The sequence below is a fragment of the Periplaneta americana genome, chromosome 5, assembly GCF_040183065.1.
Source record: "Periplaneta americana isolate PAMFEO1 chromosome 5, P.americana_PAMFEO1_priV1, whole genome shotgun sequence".
In the NCBI taxonomy this organism is placed as follows: domain Eukaryota; kingdom Metazoa; phylum Arthropoda; class Insecta; order Blattodea; family Blattidae; genus Periplaneta; species Periplaneta americana.
This window is the reverse complement of record NC_091121.1, coordinates 92,577,140-92,601,883: the sequence shown is the minus strand read 5'-3', so window position 1 is coordinate 92,601,883 and position 24,744 is coordinate 92,577,140. Positions and strand designations below refer to the sequence as shown.

Below are 24,744 nucleotides of genomic sequence, written 5' to 3'. Positions count from 1 at the left end.
AAAATGTAGTAGGAAGGATATATCAGTGATCCTAATTCTTTTGCATTGTTGTACACAATTTTATATTGATTGTACGTAAGATTGGCACTAACATAGAAGGATAATGCCTGTTCAGGAGTAATTTGCTTCGGTTTTGATTCGAATAACTGCCTGGCTTTTTATTTTTGTTGCTCTTTTAAGGGAAGCTAGGAACAGTTCTTTAATAATGTTAGCAGCATCTCTTTACCCTAAATGTTTAAGATCTAGATCAGCTACTAACATTACAGCTCCGGAACCTTGCCCCTGAGAAAAAGATTTAGCTTTCCGCCTCTTACTCCTGTAACTACTATCGCCAAAGAATAATTTTGGCCTACCTCACTTGAACCCGATTTGTTCGTAAATTCTGCACAGTCCGATTTCATGTTTCTATGTATTTCTGCTGCGAATGTTAAGTCACAATCTAACCACTGATGATTCAATTAAAAAAATTGATGCATCCGTCTTCCACACTTAACCCACTTGTTATTAAACTGTATCGAACGTTTTGACAAAAAAAAAAATTCATTTTATTAAGAGTTGTTTTTACATTCTCCTATGTCCAAAGCCTGAAGCAGCGAGTCCAGCATTTTTGTATTCCTTGTTTGTTTGGAGCTACTACGCCACACTTCAAACAGCCTCCGCCTTGCAATTGAAGTGCGCGAGTCTGAAAATGACAAACTTCCGCACATTTCCGCACTTTGAGATTTTGCATGCATATTTAAAACAAATCGATCTTCATAATTATGTAAATTCCAGAGTTTGTAACTTTTTGGAAATTTTCAAAACTCTATTTAAAGAAGGAAATATTTTTTTAAATCCTATATTGTTTGGCCATTTTAAACTTAATGCTGTGACTTATTAGTAGAAAACAAATTATTTAAATATATATAGGATTAAAGTGCATACCTTCCTCTGCATTTTCCATGTTTCACTTTTAAAATACCACGCTTCTGACAAAAGTTACACAGCTTCTTCTTATGGTGCGCTGAACGCAACTGAGAACGGCAACCGAAACCTTATCTCGAGGCGTATGTTTATGCTTGTGCTGAGCGTAAACTATGATGACCCTTGCCAAACAAAATGCAGAACAAGATACTTCAGACATTTAAGAATAAAATGTACTGCAGCATGGATCTCAATTTTCGAAGTCAAAAATTGACTTTTGGCCAGCTAGATTGGCGAAATTTCACACTGTGCGACGTCTTCCGATAATTCTTCCTGAATCCGCTAGATGGCAGAACATTCTCATGAGTTATTTTTCGCAATAATTATTCCGTTAGTTTGCTTCATCCCATTCGCATCTACGTATCTACTTCGTAAAGTCCTGTTCCTTACCAATCTTACAATCCCTCATGTTTTCAGTTTCCTTTTACCTTTTTAGTTGAGGCAAGCGATTGTGTCGCGGCTAAGGCGCAACGCTACGAGTCGGGAGGTCGCGGGTTCAATTTTCTCCACTGATCTAATCCTATGGACCACACTATGGCTCTGAGATTTACTCAGCCTCTAACAGAAATGAGTAGCAGGGGCATTTTCTTAGAGGTGAAGGCCATTAATGCCTATTGTCTTTAAGGGATTGTCTTTAATATGAGGAAGTGTTACCAACTAGGAAAACAGTGTTTCCACAACTAAACTTCTTGAGTTTCTCTTTCCATTGGTGCTATTTTCATGTACCTCAGATTCATAGAACGCAAATTACATGTGTTTGAAACCGGAAAGGTCTTAGCAGGAGCATCGTATTTTCGAATATGACTGGCATATGATGTGGCTTATCACATTTTGATATGTAATCAAGCACATAATTCATTAATGTGTATTTATCTCAGTAGATTCAAGTAAAGCCTATAAAATCGACTAACCCATGTTTCATTCTCTGGAGATAAACGTATTTCCTTCCCAATGAGGCTGTGTTACTTCTTGTCTCCTGCGTTCCTATGCGATACTTACCACATGACAAGGAGTTCCTTAATGAATGAATGTCTGTCAATTAATTTTCCTAATAGAAGAAATTGGATCAAATTAAGAAATAAAGTTAGTAGCAGTGAATGTTGATGTTAAGAACTGGGTTGAAGTATTAAATACTCAAACGCTTAATTTTTTTAAGTATCACATTTATTTGTATGGAACAAGAAAAGCAAATGCTTTAGATTAAATTAAGATCATTTGTAATAAGCGAACAAATTGCATTAATTTAACAATAATACTATTTTACCATTCTCCTTACTTTGTTTTAGGAGTATAACTGAACAAGTGTTGACTTTCATCAAAGAGCATGGTGACAAACGATAAAGTGAAAATTATTAACAAGAACGTGCACTTTCCAAATCATGCGATCTGTCTTCGGTGTATGAACTCTGCAACATCAGTCTTATAATTAGCTTATTCGAAGAATTCTATGGTTCATTCTTTCAGCAATTGTCTCGTTTTATTAAATGTTTGGCTGTCTAGTTTGAACAGAGTTTTTCGATAATTGTACTGAACTTTGAGTACATAAATGTTCACTTTCATCAGAAAATTTCGTTAAAAGTTTTCGTAATTTTAATCAAGACAATTCACGTACTTAGAGTACTTGAAAAATGTTATAAATTTACTTTTCATTTCAACTAATTTAAAAATGACTTTTATTTTTAATATAACTGTCTATATTTTCTTTTCTAAATCCTATATTTACTAATTTAATTCATGTGAAGAAGTTATGAAGTTGTGGAAAGGAAAAAATTGGCTATTTATATTTGCTTAATGAAATATTTTACTAGAACAGCATTATTATTAAAAAAATATCTGGAACTATAAGCCAAACGTATGAATCCAATGCTTCCAGACACATCAATAATATGACATAGTACTGGGTGAACAGTATAGAGCAGAATTTGCGCGGCCTTGAATCCCCCCACCTCCGTGCGCATAGCCGGCCGGCCAGCTAAGAACCGTGAAACCTGTCCTGCTCTATATTGTTCACCCAATAGTATATGTTATTCTCTTTCTGAACTCTATTGATAAACATTAAGAAATGTAGAACTTTTTAAAATTATATTACTTCTGTGAGGTGAATTTGATTTTGTAATTTATTATAATTGCTCAAAGTACATTCAAGTTCATTGTTTGGAAAATAAATTACCTAATTATCATGTTACAGAGAAGTTTCATTTTAATGTAAAAAAAACGTTACGTATAGTGTAAACAATTACAATGCAAGTCTTGTTTGAAACCACACGAATATTGCTCTTAAATACTTGGAGTGGAGAACAACGTTTCTGCTCGAATATTTGATATTATTTAGTAATTGCATTAGGCCTATATGTTATTTGACTGCAAAGCAAATTGATATGCATCTGATTAAAAAAACATTTGCAAAACAATATGCTTCTTTGTCGTTTGAATTCTACGAAGTAATGCAAAAACATGCACTTAACGTCAAATTTATTGAAACAGTCAAAATACAATAAATTTGTACTTGAAAAGAAGGAAAATATTTTGTGCTTGTAAGCACAGAAACAGTCTTTACTTTCACATTAAGCTTTTGTGTTCATTTATGTGCTGCAAGTGGGCCTAACTACAGAACATTGTTCAAGGTGGGAATGAGATTTTAAGTACGGTATAATAAATTTCATTAAGACACCGGAAGCAGTTGATCGAATGTGTAATCTCTGACGCAGTCATTTGATATTTCGATGAGAGCTTCTTCCAGCGCCTTTTCAATGGGATGTCGCAGTTCTCGAAGAATATGTTTGAAGTTAGAGTTCACAGCCGAATTGATAGCGTCACCTGGAAACATAGAAAGTTTCAGATATTTTCTTGCTTTCATGTTAAGAAGCTTCATAATATGGGTCACACGAAGCTCGTATCATGGAGAAAAAGGGATGGTGCAGTATTTTCCCAATAAGAACGATTATGAATTACGAAGCACTAGAAACTGAAAACCTGTTAGACCATTGCCTTTGTTCACAACGTTTACCGCTTAGATTCTTATTTTAAACATGGAAATTTACAGTCTAAACATTCGACTGGCATGTGCCTTTGAAGTATTCTGCTTATCAGAAATAAAAATACTAAATTATTATAAAACATTTTGCAAAGAAAAATGTTCGCGTTATGATTTTAATGGTTGTCTTGTAAATTAAGTCTTGTAAAATCCAAAGTAGTATTCTAGAAAAACAGGCTACATGTTCATAGAAACCATGGCATCTCCAATGCTCTTAAGGGGTTAGTTACAGCAGTAACATTTTGGAAATATTCGTCATTTTTTCCCTCCATTACTGTATCTTGCACAATGATGAAAATTAGTGTGTGTAAAACACTGTCATTCTGCTACACGAGAAAATATCTTAACGATTTAAAAAAAATTATTTTATTTATTTTTTTTAAATTTAGTTCACTGTGCAGTGATGAAGCGTTTCCCACATAACTCAAAAACTATCCAAAATTCTGTGATGAAATTTTTTGTGTATATTTATGCATGTCATATCTACAATATGATGCAAGATCACTACTCTACCTTTGATAGAATGTCTGATAAAAAATAAATTGATTTTAAAAAATGATTAAATATCAATATTTTCTTCTAACACAAAATAAAAAAAACATTATTTATTAAGGAATGTAGTTAAAGAGCATGATATTGTAAACATGAGTTTCAGCAATAAAATAAAAGAGAGAGAACATGAAAATTTAACACGTTTATGAGTTATGAGAGAAATGCTTCATTACTGCACAATGAAATGCCAACATTTTATATTATACTTATATTTTATATTATTTATATTATTTTATATTATCACTTTACTATTGTTTATTGGTTATAAATATGTATTTTGATGCCAACTATAACCCTAATATACCTCAGAGTGAAATAGGATTTATTAAATTGGATAATAAAAAAACTGCCAACATTTTAAATTTTGAAAATATATATATATATATATATATATATATATATATAATTTTCTTAAATCGTAAAAGTTTTTTCTTTCATGTAGCAGGACAGTATTTTGCACATACCAATTTTCATTATTGTACAAGAGACAGTAATGGAGAAATAAATGTTGGATATTTAAAAAAAAATTACTGCTGTAAGCTGTACCTAACCCGTAGAACAATAGATCCGAAGTTATTCTCTTAAACATCTGTCACTTAGAGTCCAAGTGCTACATATATGTAAGTTCTGAAAAAAAAGTGATAGAACCACGGCAATTAAGACATTATTATTGACAACGATATTGCAGAGTTTATTTCAGTTACCTACTGACTATGATAGCAATGATGTAATGGTGGTGACAATAATATTGCTGGTGATCGTACTGATGATGACGATGATACTGAAGGTGGTGTGGTATTGAAGGTAACGATGATACTGATAATGTTGATAATAATGGTTAAAACGAGGGAGAGAAATGGAGAAAAAAGAGAAGTGCCAGAGATATAGAAAAATAAGTGAGAGAAGAAAGAGGATAATACAGAGGAGAACCGCAAAAGTGAGAATAAAGACGGCAGAGAAAAAGGAAGAAGATTAGAAGTAAAGAGCAAGATAAGAAGGAAGAAAAATAGGGAGAGAAAAAGACAGAAGAATAGAATGAGGAAGAACAGTAATACTGATCGAGTAAGGAAAACAGATGAGAAAAGAGAGGTTAAATGAGAATAGACCGAGAAAGAGAGGAAATGATAAACAGGATAGAGCAAAAGAGAAGATGAATTATAGAAAGGAGTGATAATAAGAAAACGAAAGAAAACAAAATAAGATACAGTTTCAGAAGCAGCAAAAGAAAGAGTAAAACATATGTGAAGATGAAAACTAGGAAGAAAAATAAAAGAGGCGAGGGGAAGATTGTAAAAATGGGAGAAGAGAGAGATAAAGAAAATAGATGAAAAGGAAATATAAAGGAAAATGTGACAAGATTGCGTGAATACTTCTCTGTTTTATTGATTTGTATTTTACTACTACTCTTTCACTACATGGACTAATCCAGTGATATAAAACGTCCTTGAAAGTATCTAGTAACATTTAGTTAACGCTGTTACTTATTCATTTGCAAGTAGATTACGCAACATTCGACAGATGGCAGCACGCGTACACTTTGGTATTTGCAGCATCTAACAGAAAATTCTTGAACTTCATGTTACACTAAAAGTATTATATTGTCTCATCATGTGTATCTCAAACAAAGACGTTTACATATCAAAACATGTTGAAGTTAAACGGGTTCTTGACAAATAGAACCTTCATGCACTAGTGCTCATGAAATAGTGGACACAGCTAAAATTTTTTTCCATATATTCAAATTCTCCAATACTTTCTATTTAATGTTTACCTAGTCACACTTATTTTCCATATACTCACCAATTACTTTCTCTCCTCCGAATAGGTTCTGCAAATCTATGGATCCATCTCCTACAGTTACGTCGATTTTCAGCGTCTCGAATGTAATAAATTTATAACCATTTTTATCTTCCAATTTGCCTTGCAGAGCTACATGCGCCGTACATTCAGCTGCAGAAGAACAGACAAACCAAATGATAGAGGTAGACAGTTACAAAGGAAGCTAAACGACAATTAACGTTACATTGCGATGTGTTCGAGTAAAAGTGATTTAGTTATTTTATGTGTAAATTGAATTTTGTTTGCCAGGTGAGTACACAAGTTAAATTCTACATTTGGGTGTGCAAAATACAAAATAATACTTGCATTTCACTGGTTTTATTTGTGTAGAAAATTATTTGCAATAAGGGTCCGAAGTTTAGTTTCCATACATCTCAAAAATCATGTTTATGACTTATCTTCTTTCACCAAAACACCATCAATTTGCGAGTTTTCATCTGTGATGTAGAACTAAATGAATAATAGTAAGAATACACATTGTTTCCGTCTTTTTTTCCATTGTCAATTTTCAAAATAGCGGCCGAATATCTCAATTAGTAGAAGATTTCCGGTTCAATTCCAGTTTTTCGATAGATATTTTTCGTTACCAAAATTCCAGAGCCTCACTTGGATGCACTAAGCCTCCCGCCCAATTGAGCATCGGGTCTTTGTCTGTGATAAAAAGGCTGCTGACCGCACCACATCATTCTTATGCCTATGTCACGAGAGCATGGAACTCTACGAGATCTACCTCTATATCTTTATTGCGTCTAAGGACAACACTTTTTTAATTTATACATTTAAACTACAGCATATTTATAGGCATAACCACACAATGTACTGCAGACTACTGTATATGTTGCCATTTGATTTGTTTTTAAGATATGGTCTACTGTGCTGAAAGTGACTTATATTTACCAAATTATGTAATATTCCGAGATATAAATAGAACACTTTTTCAGTAAAACAGTCATAAAATTCCGCCCTGAAGAAATAATTGTTTTGAACATACGGATTAAAGAGTCCATTTAAGATTAAACATACCTATAGATGGTGTGTCTGCACCGAAATGCCCTATTTTTTTTATCATACCCCCAATACCAAAGAAATAAAGATAAGAAAATTGTATTGACAAACATAAGTCGTATGAAGAATTAACAAAAAATCACAAACTTCCATGTGAGCTCCTTTGGAGGCACTATGGATGTCTAGTCTGTATTCGATTTCCGTCCAGGTCCGCTCCAACATGCTCAGAGAGATGGTACCAATGGCTTCCACAATCCAGAAACAGAGGTCTCGAAGGTCCCGGGTGTACACCTTGTCCTTCATATTGCACAAAAAAAAAAAGATAAATCCAGTGATCTGATGTCAGGAGAACGTGGAGTCCGATTCAGCAGTCCATCTCTTCCTATCCAACGCCCTGGCAATGTACTCCGCACATCCAGCGACCATTGAAGTGGAGCACCATCTTTTGAAACTACAACCTGGGGAAAGGCTTACAACTGCAGCATGTCCAGGTAGGTCGTTCTTGTGACAGTCTTCTCTGATCATATTCCTGCGTGTCAGGATTGTGGAAGTCATTGATACCAACCCTAGATATCCTTCGTGCCAACGCAGGGGCTAACGTGGCAGTGTGTGTTTTTTTCTACAGACTTAATACCTCTTACGACTTATATTTGTGAATAAAATTTCTTTATCTTTATTTATCTCGTATTGAGAGCAAAATAAAAATAGAGAATTTTGGTGTAGATACCCTGTATTACATATAATTATATTATTTATCAATGTTTCCTATAGTTACGTGTTCTGTCAAATATTTCTTCTCCTCCTTCTTCCAAATTTTAAACATACCATGTTCTTGGGAATATATTATAATTTTTCATTGTTGTTATGTAACTGTTTATTTCTCCTGTATGATTAAGTTTAAGGAATGTAATGTTAAATTTCGGTAATAACTGAAAGAAATGATGTCGAAAATGGGCAAGGTATTAAAAATTTCGCTTATAATAACATAATCTGCTAATAACTCAGTTTTACAGAGCATTTACCGTATAATATATGAATGTAAAGACCCGTTAGACTTTGTAAAACTAGTAAATGGATTGTAATTTTTCAGTAATTTATCACTCTCTATTCTTGTTGAACGTTCTCTTTCCTCAATGTCACTTCATAATGGGTTTGTCGTTCCTACCTGTTCAACGATCTTTGATGTTTCTTCCAGTGAACGTGTCAATTTAATATGCAGGATGGACCGCTCGAATGTACCTAATTTCAATTGTACGTGACTGGTAAACTGTTGAAGATAAAAAACCTATAGTAACGTTTATATGAAAGGAAAGCTCGACAAGTTTCGATATGCTCATCACCATACCTCTACGTGAGCTCCAGCTGTCACTGTGACGATATCGAGGCGATGAACGATTTCTTGCCAAGCTCGTTGGAGCATGTCTTCTGGAATGCTCTCAATAGCCTCTATGATGCGCTCCAGAAGATCACGAACGTCTCCGACTGGGGTGGCGTACACTTTATCTTTAACGTAGCCCCAGAGAAAGAAATTGAGCGGTGTTAAATCCGGAGATCAGCGCCGAGACGGTCTAGCATCGTATTGGGTTTGTCATCCGGCTCCAGACGTTACGTTAACTGCACTTTGTATGCGTACAGTTTGAGACGTTTGTGGATAATTCGTTGCAATGTTGATTTTGGTACTTGAAGTTCTCGCGAAGCTCTTCTTAATGACTTCTGCGGGCTTTGCTCATACGAGGCTTGAACATTTGCAATCATTTCGTCGGATGTACTACGACCACCACCATGCTTCTTCAACACCGATACTGTAGCTAAAAATGTATCGTGTCACTTCTTAATGCTTTTAATAGTTGAAGCATCATGGTTAAACACTCGCCGATATTCTCTTTTCGCATACCACAACATAGTTTGCGCTTTCATCTGGACTAAACATTTTGTGCTCTGATAAACTTCCGCAAACACTGTTTAAAAGAAATTACTATGTTAAGACGAAAATTAGAATACTGAAGTACTTACTCCAGTTTCCAGTGAATGGCCCGTTGCCCTTGATGGGGATAAGTAGAATGCGGCCATTGACATCGTATGTGCCCACAGAGTAAAGATGTGGGAGCTCGAGGTCGAACTCGATAAGCAATGTGTCCATGTTCGCTCTGTAAATTTAGAATCATCAGAATTACATTCAAAATATGGCAGATTTAATTATTATTTTAGAAAGCTCAACACTTAAAACGTGTAGCATAATGTAAATAATTAGAAAACATTGTTGAGTTTGATAAATTATTGTCAATAATAATAATAATAATAATAATAATAATAATAATAATAATGTATTACAAAGCTCTTGAATAAGACTTATATTTTAATAGTTTTTATTTGGAGATTTCTTTAAATGAGATACGAAATTAAAAATAAACAGTTGATTTCCAATAATCTTTACTTACAAATTAAAGAGCAATAAACAAAAAAAAAAGCAAGATTATATATTTTAGAAACTTCTTTGGATTACTGTTACAATTTTATTGATGTGGGACACATATTTAGAAGAAAAGCAACAATTATAAAGTACAGTGAAATCTCTCATTTACGGACATCGAAGGGACGTAACAATCTGTCCGCATCTGGGAGGTTTCCTTTATTGGGAGAGAGGCTCCCCAATCTAACAGTAAATTTATAATATGCATTATGTATCCCTTTACGCTTTAAATGAAATGTATTACTGTAGTTTAATTCTAAATACAGTATACTGTACTACAGTACATTCTTTGCAATTTTGAACTACAGTATGTAAGACCGAAATTTTATTCTATGTCTATAGTTATGCAGTACTGTAATTTACAGTTTTCAACTTAACCTTTACGTTCAGGTAGCCATGTCTCTCGAAACAGAACAACTGATTGAAGTGAAGAGAATAATCCTACTAACCCTATCATGTGTCGAATACAATTTCACGATCGCGGAAACCTTGGACCCATCAGACAGGTTAAATTTTATGATTTTGTTTATCTGCCCTCTTCCAGCTAACAAGAAGTAGCCGGCTGGGGTATTGGTAGTCTAAGAGGCCCTTATTGTCTTCTTTCATGTTAAAGAATTTCTGTGCCGTTCTCAAAACTAAATTTTCCATTTTTATAGCATATTAGGTCTTGGAATAAAAGTTCTGTCTGTAGTCAGGAGGTAAAGCAAGTTTTAGGACTTTGAAACAGCTGTCCGTGTCCGTGTCTGAGTGTGTCCGTAAACGAGAGTTAAATTTGTCATTATTTTATATTATTTCAGTTGGGACATAAAAATCTGTCCGTATTTGAGAAGTTTCCCTATCTTGCGGGTGGTTTCACTGTATCTCCAGTTGATTTGAATAGTTGTAAGGGAATTCATTACTAAATAGATTAAGAAATGTTGTATTATAAAATATCGAAACTTAAACTTCGCGCGAGTAAAATGTAACTTAAAGAGATGTCAGGTTTTCCCAGAACGAGTAGAAGAGTAGAACCTAGGTAGTCAAATAAAGAGAGTGTAAAATCGAGATAGGCTTGTATTCTAAATTTAACAAAAAACATGAATGGATGAAAAAATGAATGAGAAATTAATGTTTGAATGAGTTACTGAATGAATAAATGAATGGTATTGTAAAATAGTATTGCAGATTTTTCCTTGAGGCAAGAGTAATATCAATATGAATACTCTGTAAAATGAAAATATAACTTAATGGCTGAGGTTCGAGAAATATAGAAAATATTTTCAATTTAAATGTAAAGATCACAGGCAGTTTTGTTCAATGTCATTATTCATTAAAATATTGTAGATATGCTCCAATTACTGAACTTTGACCATTTATTTCCCACTTTTAATAGATTGAATGTATTGGTTTACTATATCGTATATGAATTCACATTAGAATTTTGTTATTGGACTTACTTCATGTTGAAAATCCTGAAGTTGCTGCATCCATAAGTTTTGACGTCATTGCCCACAATCTTGAAGCCACCATTTTCGGTGATGAGAACTTCTTTCATGAACAAAGGCTCCAACGAGGGAAGGAAGCCCTCGACCCCTGTAACATGTTATTAAATGTTATGTGCCTACATTAAAAATGCAAACTAATTAATAAAGTAGGCTATATATAAATGTTCAAATTTGATTCTAGTTATTTGTTGAAGAAGAGTAAAGAAAGAAAATGAACCCAGAACTGACAACTTTGTATTACTTATAATCAGAAGCCACAGGATGAATCCAGATATAAATCAATAAAAATGGTATCTTGATTGCATTTTCTTACCACTCTTGAGGGCTGGTTTCAGTTGTATTACAGATTCTGTGATGCACGCGTTCAGTTCTGGATCGTTCCTCTTACATATTTTGATGAAATCAGCTAGAACACAAATAATGAGTAAAATAGTCATTACGTCATCTGAATTTTCTTCGATTAAATGAGTAACAGATTAAAACAGTTGAATGTCAAGCTACTTTCGCTCATAATTAATAATATGTTCTTTAGGATAAGTAACTTCGCCACATAAAACATAACTGGTGAGTAACCCTCCAGTAGTCGCGCGGCAAACACTGCTGTTTATTACGTCATCACATCTCCGCTTTCAATGCTGATAGCGTGCAATTTTCAGTATCTTCCTCATATCTGAAATGTTTGGATGTAATTGTGACTTTTTTCTGTGTGGTAATATATCTGTTTTTACAGTGGGTTACAAATGTAATCCGCGCGAGTGATAACGCCAGAGTTTTTAATAGGATACAGGAGCATATTTTCGAATTCCTTATTTTTAATTTGATTTAGTCCTAATGACAGAGTATAGAATACCAAATACAGCCTTAAATTATAAACCACAAGGAAGACGGAACCTAGGAAGATCCAAAGATGGATACAGAAACAATTTGGAGCCTGAACAGGTTGAAACGGCCTAAACCAAGAAGAAGAAGAAGAAGAAGAAGAAGAAGAAGATTTATTCCTATGAGCCGTACATAAAGTCATTTTATACGTATTTTCTATTGCTGCAATGGTTATTTTATCCTGCAGTATAAACGATTACGTGGACATATTTGATAATACAAAACGATGAGTTCTTCTGATATTAAACATACATGCACTTGAACCAAATAGTGACTTAAACTTTAAGAGTAGGAGATAATAAATCTAGATTGTAGTTTATAATAACAACTTTTATAATAATAACAATAGTCTTCAATTACATTTTTTCATCATGATACCACTCATTATATTGACATCATTGATTTAAATATTTAATTTCAAATAGAGTTACACTGTTATATTACGAACAGTTCAATAGAATCAGTAATGTTACTATGATTTTATATATATATATATATATATATATATATATATATATATATATATATATATATATATATATGTATATATTCTTTTGTTTGTCCATTTTCAACGCTTTAATAGGAAAATATAATTTCAAAATTTAATTCTGGAAGTGGAAGACTAACTTACAAATTTGATACAGGTAACAAATACAACACGCTGTAGATAATGGATGTAATAAATTTTGAAATAAAGAATAGAAAGAGAAATAAAAAGTGAGAGAGATAAGAAGATGATCATTGGAAGAAAAGGAAGAAGATATAAAGAGAGAGCGAATTTTGAAATGTTCGCGGTGTTTAAAAGAGGTAGCATTGGTTCTGAGAATTTAAGATTTATCTCTATTCGGCAAGTACACGTGTCCCGCTTAGAGGGATCGAGAAATAAATTTACATACAAACTTTTAAGTTATTTTTAATGTCCTTAAGAAAGGATATCCGTCAATTTTATTTTAGTAGGTTATTTTACGACGCTTCATCAACATCTTAGGTTATTTAGCGTCTGAATGAGATGAAGGTGATAATGCCGGTGAAATGAGTCCGGGGTCCAACACCGAAAGTTACCCAGCATTTGCTCATATTAGGTTGAGGGAAAACCCCGGAAAAACCTCAACTAGGTAACTTGTCCCGACCGGGAATCGAAACCGGACCACCTGGTTTCGCGGCTAGACGCGCTAACCGTTACTCCACAGGTGTGGACGATATCCGCCAATGATCGCTGCAGTAAACCCTCATTCAACTTAAGAGATCGAAAGGTATTGTTATTTATGTTGTAGGTAATTATTATTTATTACATAAAATATAATTATTTAATCATTAATGCGATAATTATAGTTTTCTTTGAAGTTAAAATAGGCCCATTTTTTTATAATTTAAAAAATGAATCTTTACTAGAATATAAAAATGCTAATTAATGTCATTCCTATTAATTTATTTTCATGCTTTTCTTCATTCACAAGCATTCATTTTTTCTTTATTAAGCTTGGGATCAGTAATAATTCCGGCGTAGCTCAGTCGGCTAAGGCGCTTGCCTGCTCGGGCGCGGGTTCGATTCCCGCTTGGGCTGATTATCCGTTTGGATTTTTTCCGAGGTTTTCCCAATCGTAAGACAAATGTCAGACAATCTATGGCGAATCCTCTGCCTCATCTCGCCAAATATCATCTCGCTATCACTAATTCCATCGACGCTAAATAAGCTTGTAGTTGATACAGGATCGTTAAATAACCAAGTAAAACAAAATCAGTAATAATTGGTTCGGTTTTATTTTAATATTATGCATTTCTTCAATATTGGGTTTCATTATTTCATTATGGATCATTGCTTGCTTTTTTTTTTTTTCTGATAGTACAGAATTTTAACGATAATGTTAATTTACTTAAAGTAGTTTTAAATTACTTCGATTTTTCATAAGACATAAATTAGCAAAGGTGGAAATTAATGAAAAGGGAATCGAAATGCTCGGAGATAATATGTCGACTAGTTCACTACTCAGTCTCTCTTACTGAAAGGTCGTCACTACCTGTGCCTGGAGAATTTTGAATGGCGTAATAATAATAAGAGTGAACGTATTTTTCATTTCTATATGAGCCAAAGAAGTCAGGTCTGTATATGGTCCTCCTTAATAACTTTTAGTGTTACGTTGTCGCTTCTGGTTGATTTAGTAACCGTGAGGTGATTAACTGGCGTAGAGGGACTGCAAGAAAAGAATTTGTGCGGTTCGTCCGTCTCGATCAGCGGCGACAGGTGAAAGCCCCAGAGCAGGGTATTAATTGTCACATCTTACGAAGCATTGTTATGTCTTGTGATAGTCACTACCATTTATCTGTAGTTCTTTTTTTGACACACATTATACTATTAATCGACATTTCTCATCTCCTCAATAAGAACTATTTGGAGTCCAATTTAGTAGTTCTTAAAACTAAAGTAAAAAAGCCATCAATATACAGGATGTTTCAGAAATACTTTGACAAACCTTGGGACCATATTCCTCTCACCAAACAAGAAAAAAGGTTTCTTATAAACATATGTTCGAAAATCCTTAGCATTTTAGTTATTAATGAAAGACCATAATGGAACATATGTTAAATATTGTCAGCTTGGTAGCAAGTGTTGCAACGGTAATCAATTCAGAAACTCATAACAAATGTTCAAAATGTTCTCCTCTTGCTTTCACACACGCATGCCTTCGTCGGATCATGGACTCCTTGGTAACACATAGCCATCTAGGATACAATGGGTACATCAGCAGACTTGTATCGATATCATCATTCGATTATCTAATAAAATGAGACAAACTTAAGTTAAATTGTTGGATTATACCTCGAAATGCGTTGTATGTAAACTTTCATTGTTACGATTTTCTGAATTGATTAACGTTGCAACACTTGCTACCAAGCTGACAATATCTAACAGATGTTTCATTATGTTCTTTCATTAATAACTAAAAAAGTAAGGATTTTCGGACATATGTTTATATGAACTTTTTTTACTTATTTTGGTGTGAGGAATATGCCCCAAGTTTTGTCAAAGTATTTCTGAAACACCCTGTATTATAGGAGAATTTGAGAAACGTACACATTTTCTTTTTCAATAATAGTTGCAGTGATTATATCCGTTGAACTGCAGCTACTCTGTACAAAAATTTTCGCAATGGAACGATTTATATATATATATATACACACAGCTTTTAATAGACATTCTGTCCACTGGTTGGCTCAAAAAGTGTCGAAATAATTGTTTTTATATATCAATTTGTAAAACTTAAGGCGACGAGCTACTGAAAATAGTAGAATTTTGACAAATTTTATCATTCTTTTTAATTTTTCCGCTAAGAATGCACGGTTTAATGAGACTTTTCGTGAAAATATTATGCCATACTATCAGTATATTAAATCTACAAATGCCTCTGATTGAAGTTCTGGCTGATATGTACACATCTGTTATCAGACAGTACATCTCACTTGATATGTGTCAGAGGAAGAACAGTTGTTTGCATACATCTGAAATCTGATTGTGTAATATGTAGCTAATCGGCGATTTATGCAATGGAGGAGGAAAGAAACTGGCCACCCTATCCCATTATCTCCTGCCCTAGATGTCTCACAAGTGTTGCCTTGTTGGTATCACTTGTGAAGGTCGGTAAGACCTGTCTTCGGACAGTTGACTAAACAACAAATCTACAAAAGAATTTGGTAGAAGTTGTGTTAAAGCACGGGTTATGTGTAATCAAAACTTCAAATTTAATTATCTAAAAAAAAAAATAAATAAATAAATACATTTTCTACGTTTGCAACGACAAGTATTCATTTTATTTCTCAATTGTTAAAGCTAGAGATGAAACTTTGCATAATATCTCTGTTGTGAAATGGAGCATTCGATTGGCTGTATTGAGCATAGTTTTATTCTTAGAAAATTATACGTAAAGCAGTATGGAGTATTATTTTTTTCCTTGATTTTTAAATAGTGAAGAAATTATGCTTTTTCACAAATGAACAAATTAGAATAGGGCATTACTAATACTCCATTGGACTATATGCAGTGTTATCTTTAAGAAAAAACTAGATTAAAAATGATTTTTTTTAGAAATAGGATTTTCACTAAGAAAATAAAAAAAGAAAACAAAATAAGTTTAATTTGTTTAATAGTTATTTATGCAACAAGTGGATAATCTTAATGATTATGGCATGAGTGAATTTTCACGAGTGTCATAATAAGATTATCCACGAGTTGGATACAACACTTTATGGCATCTTAGCATTATAAATTGTAGGTCAATTCGGGATCCATAACTGAAATTGTCTTCATATGTTCTTATCGAATACTTGCGCCTGGCTTTGGCATTGAGTAAAGAGTAATGGATGACCTTGCAGGTTATGTTACAAATGTTCCTTTATCTTGTTAATATAGTTTCTCTGGACCAGAGAACTGTTTTTTGTGATATTACATAAGTGATACAAAAGTGTTAAAGATTGGAAATAAATAATACGTTACCTATGGTCCTGCATTTCATTTCTTGTTACGTCGCGTAGAAACGATAACCAAGATAGCAAGCCTTCTGGTATTACGTCATAGCAAATACGTCATTGCTTTTATAGCACGCGTGCCATAAGACAATTACGCACGATTTTCGATGTAGTAACGACCTGTTTATAATACTAGGATGGCATAAAAGTCTTTATGCTCGACCATGCCGAAATGTAGTAATTATACACCTGGTAGCAGACCTTTAATGCATGTCATTAAAGTACACCTACTCATTGAAGGTCAGGTCTTTCAGCCAATGACGACTCAGGTTACAACTGTTCAGCCAATGACAGGTCAGCTTTCTACCGTTATAAAACCGCAAGTATCGATTATTCTCGGATATGCAATCGAAAGAGAATTAGCGAAAAGTCACGGAGGCTGGAAATCCAATACTGTCGCAGAAGGTTATGTTCTGTTACTATAATAATTAGCGTTAATTGTAAATAATATTCAAATAAATTCAATTTGTCAACTCGTTTTTCAATTCTAAATCAATTTCCAGGTTATATCAAGACTAATGTTCATATTATTCTCTAGATTATATCAAGGTCAATGACATTCGTGCCTCGGAAAAAAATCAATACTTTCGCGTCTGCGCACATCTCACAATTCAGGTCAGTTCTGCTCCTCACTCACATAACCATAACATGAATACTTATGAATAATTTCAAGTTAGAAATATGGTCGAGCATGAAAAGTCGTATGAAACTTGCCTATAATGGTAATTAAGACGCGAGTATGATTGTTTATGAAACGAGCGCAAGCGTTATAGGCTCGTTGCATAATGTACTATTATGAGAAAAGGTTAAAATTTACAATGTGTGGTTATAATATTGATATGTATATTCAGTAAAAATTTGAAGTCTCTAGCTCAAAAATTGTGGATTTTAGACATTTCAATAGCGCATCGCCTTAAAGTCTGGAATTAAAACTAAAACTGGGAACATGAAGACAGACCGTTATCATGGCTCGTGATTGTAATTCTGTCGGAAAATACTTCAACGCTGCTTCTGATGTTGCAACTCCTTTGAGAGCCACAGAGTATGAAGACAATAAAATTGATCTAGACATCTGTTGTGCTTATCTTAATTTTCGCTTGTTGAATGAGAATAGATCGTGCAATTATGGTGGGAAAATGGATGTGTGCCTCGGAAACTACCCGCACACTATCTTTATTGTGCTAAAATTCTGTTTCGGCCCATCAGATTGGCTTCGGGAGTCCAGCGTGGATTAATTATTGTAATAGAATGTCGCTGCACCTTAGAGAGCATTGTGTTTGAAATTGTCGTTCGCAAAACTTTAGTTTCGAAGACTGATTACAGATTGTAATCTCGTTCTAGCGATAGAGACAACCAGCTGCAGGTTACGTGCCGGCGAGAACTGTTACGAAAGAGAGGTTAAGGCCGCACAGTGGAATGTTCATTGATAGAGACCGGCAAACGTCAGCGAAGACGTCACGTTCCTGAAACCCGTTTTATATATTTCAGAGTCATATTAGAATGAAACCACAGCTGCCAGCAATTAATGTTTACTATTTGTGGCTCTTTCATGTTTCACAAATCGCTATTAAGCGTTCGATGAGCTATTTACCACCTACCACTGGTTTTTATTAACGAATCATATTAGAAACAAATCGGAACAACACAATAATTGTAATATTTATAGATTCAATATACAAATAATAATTAAGGGGGGACGTAGGTCAAAATTCAGGGTTTCAGAAAATCATTAATAGGCCTACTCGTGTCTTCTGGGTTATTGATATTGATATTGTTATAACATTATGTTATAACAAAGAGGGTTTGGAATTGAACGGGTTACATCAGCTGCTTGTCTATGCGGATGACGTGAATATGTTAGGAGAAAATCCACAAACGATTAGGGAAAACACGGGAATTTTACTGGAAGCAAGTAAAGAGATAGGTTTGGAAGTAAATCCCGAAAAGACAAAGTATATGATTATGTCTCGTGACGAGAATATTCTACGAAATGGAAATATAAAAATTGGAAATTTATCTTTTGAAGAGGTGGAGAAGTTCAAATATCTTGGAGCAACAGTAACAAATATAAATGATACTCGGGATGAAATTAAACACAGAATAAATGTGGGAAATGCGTGTTATTATTCGGTTGAGAAGCTTTTATCATCTAGTCTGCTGTCAAAAAATCGGAAAGCTGGAATTTATAAAACAGTTATATTACCGGTTGTTCTTTATGGTTGTGAAACTTGGACTCTCACTTTGAGAGAGGAACATAGGTTAAGGGTGTTTGAGAACAAGGTGCTTAGGAAAATATTTGGGGCTGAGAGGGATGAAGTTACAGGAGAATGGAGAAAGTTACACAACATAGAACTGCATGCATTGTATTCTTCACCTGACATAATTAGGAACATTAAATCCAGACGTTTGAGATGGGCAGGGCATGTAGCACGTATGGGCGAATCCAGAAATATATATAGAGTGTTAGTTGGGAGCCCGGAGGGAAAAAGATCTTTAGGGAGGCCGAGACGTAGATGGGAAGGTAATATTAAAATGGATTTGAGGGAGGTGGGATATGATGATAGAGAGTGGATTAATCTTGCTCAGGATAGGGACCGATGGCGGGCTTATGTGAGGGTGGCAATGAACCTCCGGGTTCCTTAAAAGCCAGTAAGTAAGTACTCGTGTCTTGTAATATACAGAATGAACCGTAAGAGATGTCAATAATTTCAAGGGGTTATTATTCTTTGAGAAATTAAAAACAAAAATGTTTAATACAATTTTGCTCGTTTTTACTTCCTTTTCGAGATAAAATTTTGTTGTATATAAACATTTCATTGCGTATTTTGGAAAAGTCATTGATTTAATTTTCAATATGGTCAATGAATTTAAGAGAACAGTGTATTATGATAGTAGATGATTGAAATAATTTTACTTTTCTCCCTTTATGTGCAGAAATTCGGTTCGAACAAATGTAATATTGCAAAATTACTTTGCAGAACAAATTCTTTCAATCATTTACTATCATAATACACTGCTCTCTTAAATTCACTGAGAATATTGGGAATTAAATCACTGGCTTTCCCAAACACCCGGTGAAATGTTCGATATAAAACAATTTTATCTCGAAAACAAAGTAAAAATGAGCAAAGTTGTATTAAACTTTTTTGTTTGAAATATCTCAAAGAATAATCCTCTGAAATTAATTACATTACACACGGTTTACCATGTCTTGCACCTGTAACTATGAAATTTTGCATACTAATTCTTAATTATATGCTAGGCCCTAATAGTCTGCGATTTTTTTTTTTTTTTAGAAATTTTATGCCTTAAGTTTTTAATTCTGTAATTTACAAAACCATGCATTAGTAAGCGTAAGTACCATTTTATGATGCAACCTATTTTTTTTATAAGAAAACACATATATAACATACTATGCAGGGAATTTTTTTATATTCACTTGTTCTAACATTTTCTTACAAAATTTTTAATGTTGTTCAAAAAAATTGGGTTACAAATCAGTATTCTCCTTAATGTAAAAATAAGAGCGAATATATTTAAAAACAATTATTTTGCAAGATAAAGTGAATCTACTGAATAAAAACTAGCAAGCAAAGTTTCATTCAATTACCTGAAATGGTTTCTGGGAAAGCGGTACATAAGTAATGATAAATGTAAGTTACGGGAAAATGTGGACAAAGTTAAGCATTGTTTTCAGTATCTTAAGCTCTTTATATGTCTTAAAATTATCCTTATACATAATCAGGCTAAATTTGGCTCTGAAATTTTGAAGGAAGGTTCTTATTTTATTTTTTTTTTATTTTATTGGGTTATTTTACGACGCTGTATCAACATCTAGGCTATTTAGCGTCTGAATGAAATGAAGGCGATAATGCTGGTGAAATGAGTCTGGGGTAGGAAGGTTCTTGAAACTATGTGCTATTAAATGAGACAATACATTTTTATTTTATTTTTTTAACTACTTTGACAGACATCTTCCTTCAGATACCTGCACTGGAAATCTTTGTATTTTTTCTTATTTAACGACGCTATATCAACTACTCGGTTATTTAGCTTCCATGGGTTTGGTGATAGCGAGATGATATTTGGCGAGATGAGGCCGAGGATTTTCCATACATTACCTGACATTCGCCTTATGATTGGGTAAAACCTCGGAAAACCCCAATCAGATAATCAAACCAAGCGGGAATCGAACCCGCGCCTGACCGCAACTCCAAATCGGCAGGCAAGCGCATTAGCATGGGGCTATTTGTATCATCATTATCATCATCATCATCATCATCATAATACTAACACTTTTCATGGATTTGGACGAAATGATTGATCCAGTCCGGTCTCAGTTGCCCAGTAACCGTTTCAATTGTCGTCCCTGACGTCTTGCTCCCCAAGGTTGCTATTTTTTTTTATTATTATTCTTGGGAGACGATCTCGTGACATCCGTTGGATATGTTCAAACTAGTTATTTTTGTATTTTATCCAGTACTGATGTAACTTCTTGTTCATTTAAAATTTCTTCATTAGTATTGTGATCTAACAAAATATATTGCGCTGTTTTTCTCGTGAATTTAATTTCAGCCGCTCTGATTATTGATTTATCAGATGTTTTCAGAGTCCACATCTCATTGCCATACATTAACACTGGAAGTGTCAGTGTTATAAATTTTTATACTCTAGTTCTTCTTGAAAATTTTGTAGGTTTAAAATATAATAATAATAATAATAATAATAATAATAATAATAATAATAATAATAATAATTTATATTTCTAAAAGATAGTCTCTGAAATTTTTACAGCAGCAAGTATGCTTAATTTTATACTGCTTCTGCAAATAATAATAATATTGAAGAAAAAACACAATTAATAAAGGAATTTGGGTCATTTAGAAGCCAAGGAAATGTGGAAAGGCATTGACTTGATTAGGAAAGCTACATTGAATTAAGATTAAAATGCATTTCTTTCACCTTCGCTTGTTTGAGCATTGCCATTAGCCTGAAAACCAACACAATACTCTACTCGTATTGAGTGTCGACTTCGTATGGTTGGATTTTGTTTCAAGGTCTGTTGTAAAATATTCAGTATGCATCGTAATTTAGGTACGGATGTGGTCAGAAAAGTAATTGTGGAGCTATTGTCTCCATAATAAGATCCACGGTTCCACGCTAACATCATAGGATTGTGGACTGTTATGTGCATTACGTATTCAATTGTTCCCCATTAGGCCTATTTTGACGGAGAGATAGTTCAACATTAGAAAAGCAGATGAATTGGTTTTTGTTAAAACAATGCCAGTCACAATTTTTGTGAAGTTCAAGTTTGTCGTTATTTCGCAATATTTATAGTTGAACAAATTGTTTGGTGTTAAAATTACATGAATTTATGTGTTCATACTGAATCTACGGAGAACTAAAATACTTTAATTTTGTTTAAACAACAGTTTTTTTTAAATTTTCTTACAAGTCTTAATTTCATGACTAACGTTGTTTTAACAAATACCGATTCAGATATTACACTGCTTTCGAATTGTTTCCCTACACCTGATAGTATGAACATTTACAGGATATTTACGTAATGTAAAATTGTTTGGGAAATATTCACATATTTATTCAGGGGGCTATGTAGAATTGGAGTGCTCATTCCAAGTTCAAAATATCTTAACAAGGAAGTAAACTCATTTGTTTCGAAAAGAAACATTCATTGTAACTGTTATAAATGCTTTAAAATATTATTTTCCTCCAGACTGTGGTCATTTTCTTAATAATAATAATAATATTAATAATAATAATAATAATAATAGTAATAATAATAATAGTAATAATAATAATAGTAATAATAATAATAGTAATAATAATAACAATAATGATAATAATAATAATAATAATAATAATAATCATAATAATAAGTCATATTTATAAAAATAGTGATTATAACATTGTGATTGTGATATCAAGGCTGTGGCCGGGAGGAAAAAGATCTTAAGTAAAAATTTTATACTTTTCAGGAGAGTAATAGAAAGATTGAAATTGGTGTCAATTATAGAGTTTTTTTTAAATAAGAGGTTTTTCCTGGATATTGTTTGTTTATATTTCTTCTAAAATAGGTAATGTTGCTCATTTAACAATTTTCTTGATTATTTCCAAAAATAGCCGCACTTGAGCCTTTTTAAGACTAGAACCCAAAGTGAGTAGAAGGGACTATTTAAACATAAAATCTTTTTCATGTGAAAATAAATGAGAAATTTAAATTATTAGGAATGAAAAATGGGTCTTAAACAATTATAGGACTGTTTACCCTGATGCTTAGGGTTTTATAAGGAAAGGTCATCACTGAAACGAAGCAAGCGTCATATTGATGAGGCAGCCTCTCTTCGTGGATGCGCGCCTTTAGGTATGATGTCTGTCTCGCGTTACGGAATGAGCGCTGGTTCGACACCTCGTGGGGAAGGAATTTATGCGTGAAATTTCAGCCATTGTATATGGCACTAGCATCCACCCAGCATCGTGATGAATGTGAGGAACTAGCTTGAATAGCGAAATCCGATTTCGAAAGCCAACTATAACGGTGATATTAGATCATGCTAATCGCACGTTACTCCCGTACGAGTTGGATGAGCGTTCACCTCTGCTGAGGCATGTGGACTTGAAGAAAACAGTCGGCTGGTCGACTTTGGCTTTTCACTGGCTGTCGCTCCACGGCTTACTTGCTTTTATCTTCAAGGTTTCTTTAAGGTACCCATGAGTGAATTTTGAAGAAAATTTCTCAAAAACCACAATTTTGTTTTTTGACATTATAAAAAAAATTACATACCTCTCGTACCACCGCTACGGTATCGCCATTTTAAATCTATACGCAAATTTAAATGTCCCGTAGTGCTTTAAATTTCCAACTGCTACACGCTCAATTTTGCACTGTACTGAGCAATACATAATTATTTGCATTTTCATTGACTTCTGTATGAATATACCGCGCTTCTTCGTTAGATGCTCCCATAGGTTCATTAGTGAACAAGGAGGACTTTAATGTAAGTGATGTATTCAAATCTTTCATTGCTATTTTTTCACACTTCAAATTTTCAGCATTTTCATTCCTATAAAATGCTCCTTCAAGCAGATTTTTTTTTACAGAAGTTAAAACTTAATAAGTTAAGTTCACAGATATGTAATAATAATCCATGGGGCTATAGCCCGTGAAGGGTCTAGACCGACCAGCAAGCTGCTGGCCTCACGCCCACATGCCGAAGCAGAGGTGGAAGATCATCGAACCAGAATGGAGGTATCGTGTGGTTAGCACGATGATCCCCCCCAGCCGTTATAGCTGGCTTTCGCAACCGGATTTCACTACTTATCGTAGCTCCCCAAGTGCATCACGATGCTGGGTGGGCACCGGTCACGTACACTGGCCGAAATTTCATGAGAAAAATTTTTCCCCATAAGGACTCGAACCACCGCTCATTCCGTAACGCGGGTCCTAGGCAGAATGTCTTACACCACGACGCCACGGCGCGGGACTCACAGATATGTAGCGAATAAAAATAGCTCCGGGTTTTATGGTGAATAAATTTAAATATACATTTTTTTCAGTTTCTTAATTTTTTTAAGAAAACAATACAATATTAAAAAATAATAAAGGCTTATCTAGTGAATGTACATTGAAACCTAGGGCTATTTAAATAAGTTTGTGTGGTGAGCCTATTCACAAATTATGTGACCGGAAAAAAGAAAATTATTACGCAAGGGACTTTGAGTTACTCGCCCCCAAATAATGTAAACTTATTCATAACTTGTGAACCACGAGAGCTACAAGGACAAAATTATGTGGTTCTTTTAGTTATATTGATATATATACCTATGGTACAAATTTGAAAAATCTAGCTTTTATAGTTTAGAATTTCGTAATTTCACTCATGGGTTCCCTTAAATAATTTTAACTCTAAGATTTCAAAACGTTCCGTTCAAATACTGCGAATGTAGATGTAATTCTTTCTATGTTTGGAAAATAT

The 24,744-nt window shown here is 33.8% G+C and overlaps 1 protein-coding gene across 1 annotated transcript in view; it reads right to left on the bottom strand.

The window, feature by feature from the left end:
• Positions 1-3,418: 3,418 nt before the first annotated feature.
• Positions 3,419-24,744, bottom strand: part of LOC138699994 (protein takeout-like) — a 36,901-nt gene continuing 15,575 nt past the window's right edge. Inside the window, exons 3-7 of the mRNA XM_069826259.1 lie at positions 11,661-11,753; positions 11,300-11,435; positions 9,407-9,540; positions 6,350-6,499; positions 3,419-3,780 (exon numbers count right to left, since the gene is read on the bottom strand). Coding sequence (XP_069682360.1) covers positions 3,626-3,780; positions 6,350-6,499; positions 9,407-9,540; positions 11,300-11,435; positions 11,661-11,753 — 668 coding nt within the window. The 3' untranslated portion in view covers positions 3,419-3,625. The remainder of the gene's footprint in view (positions 3,781-6,349; positions 6,500-9,406; positions 9,541-11,299; positions 11,436-11,660; positions 11,754-24,744) is intronic.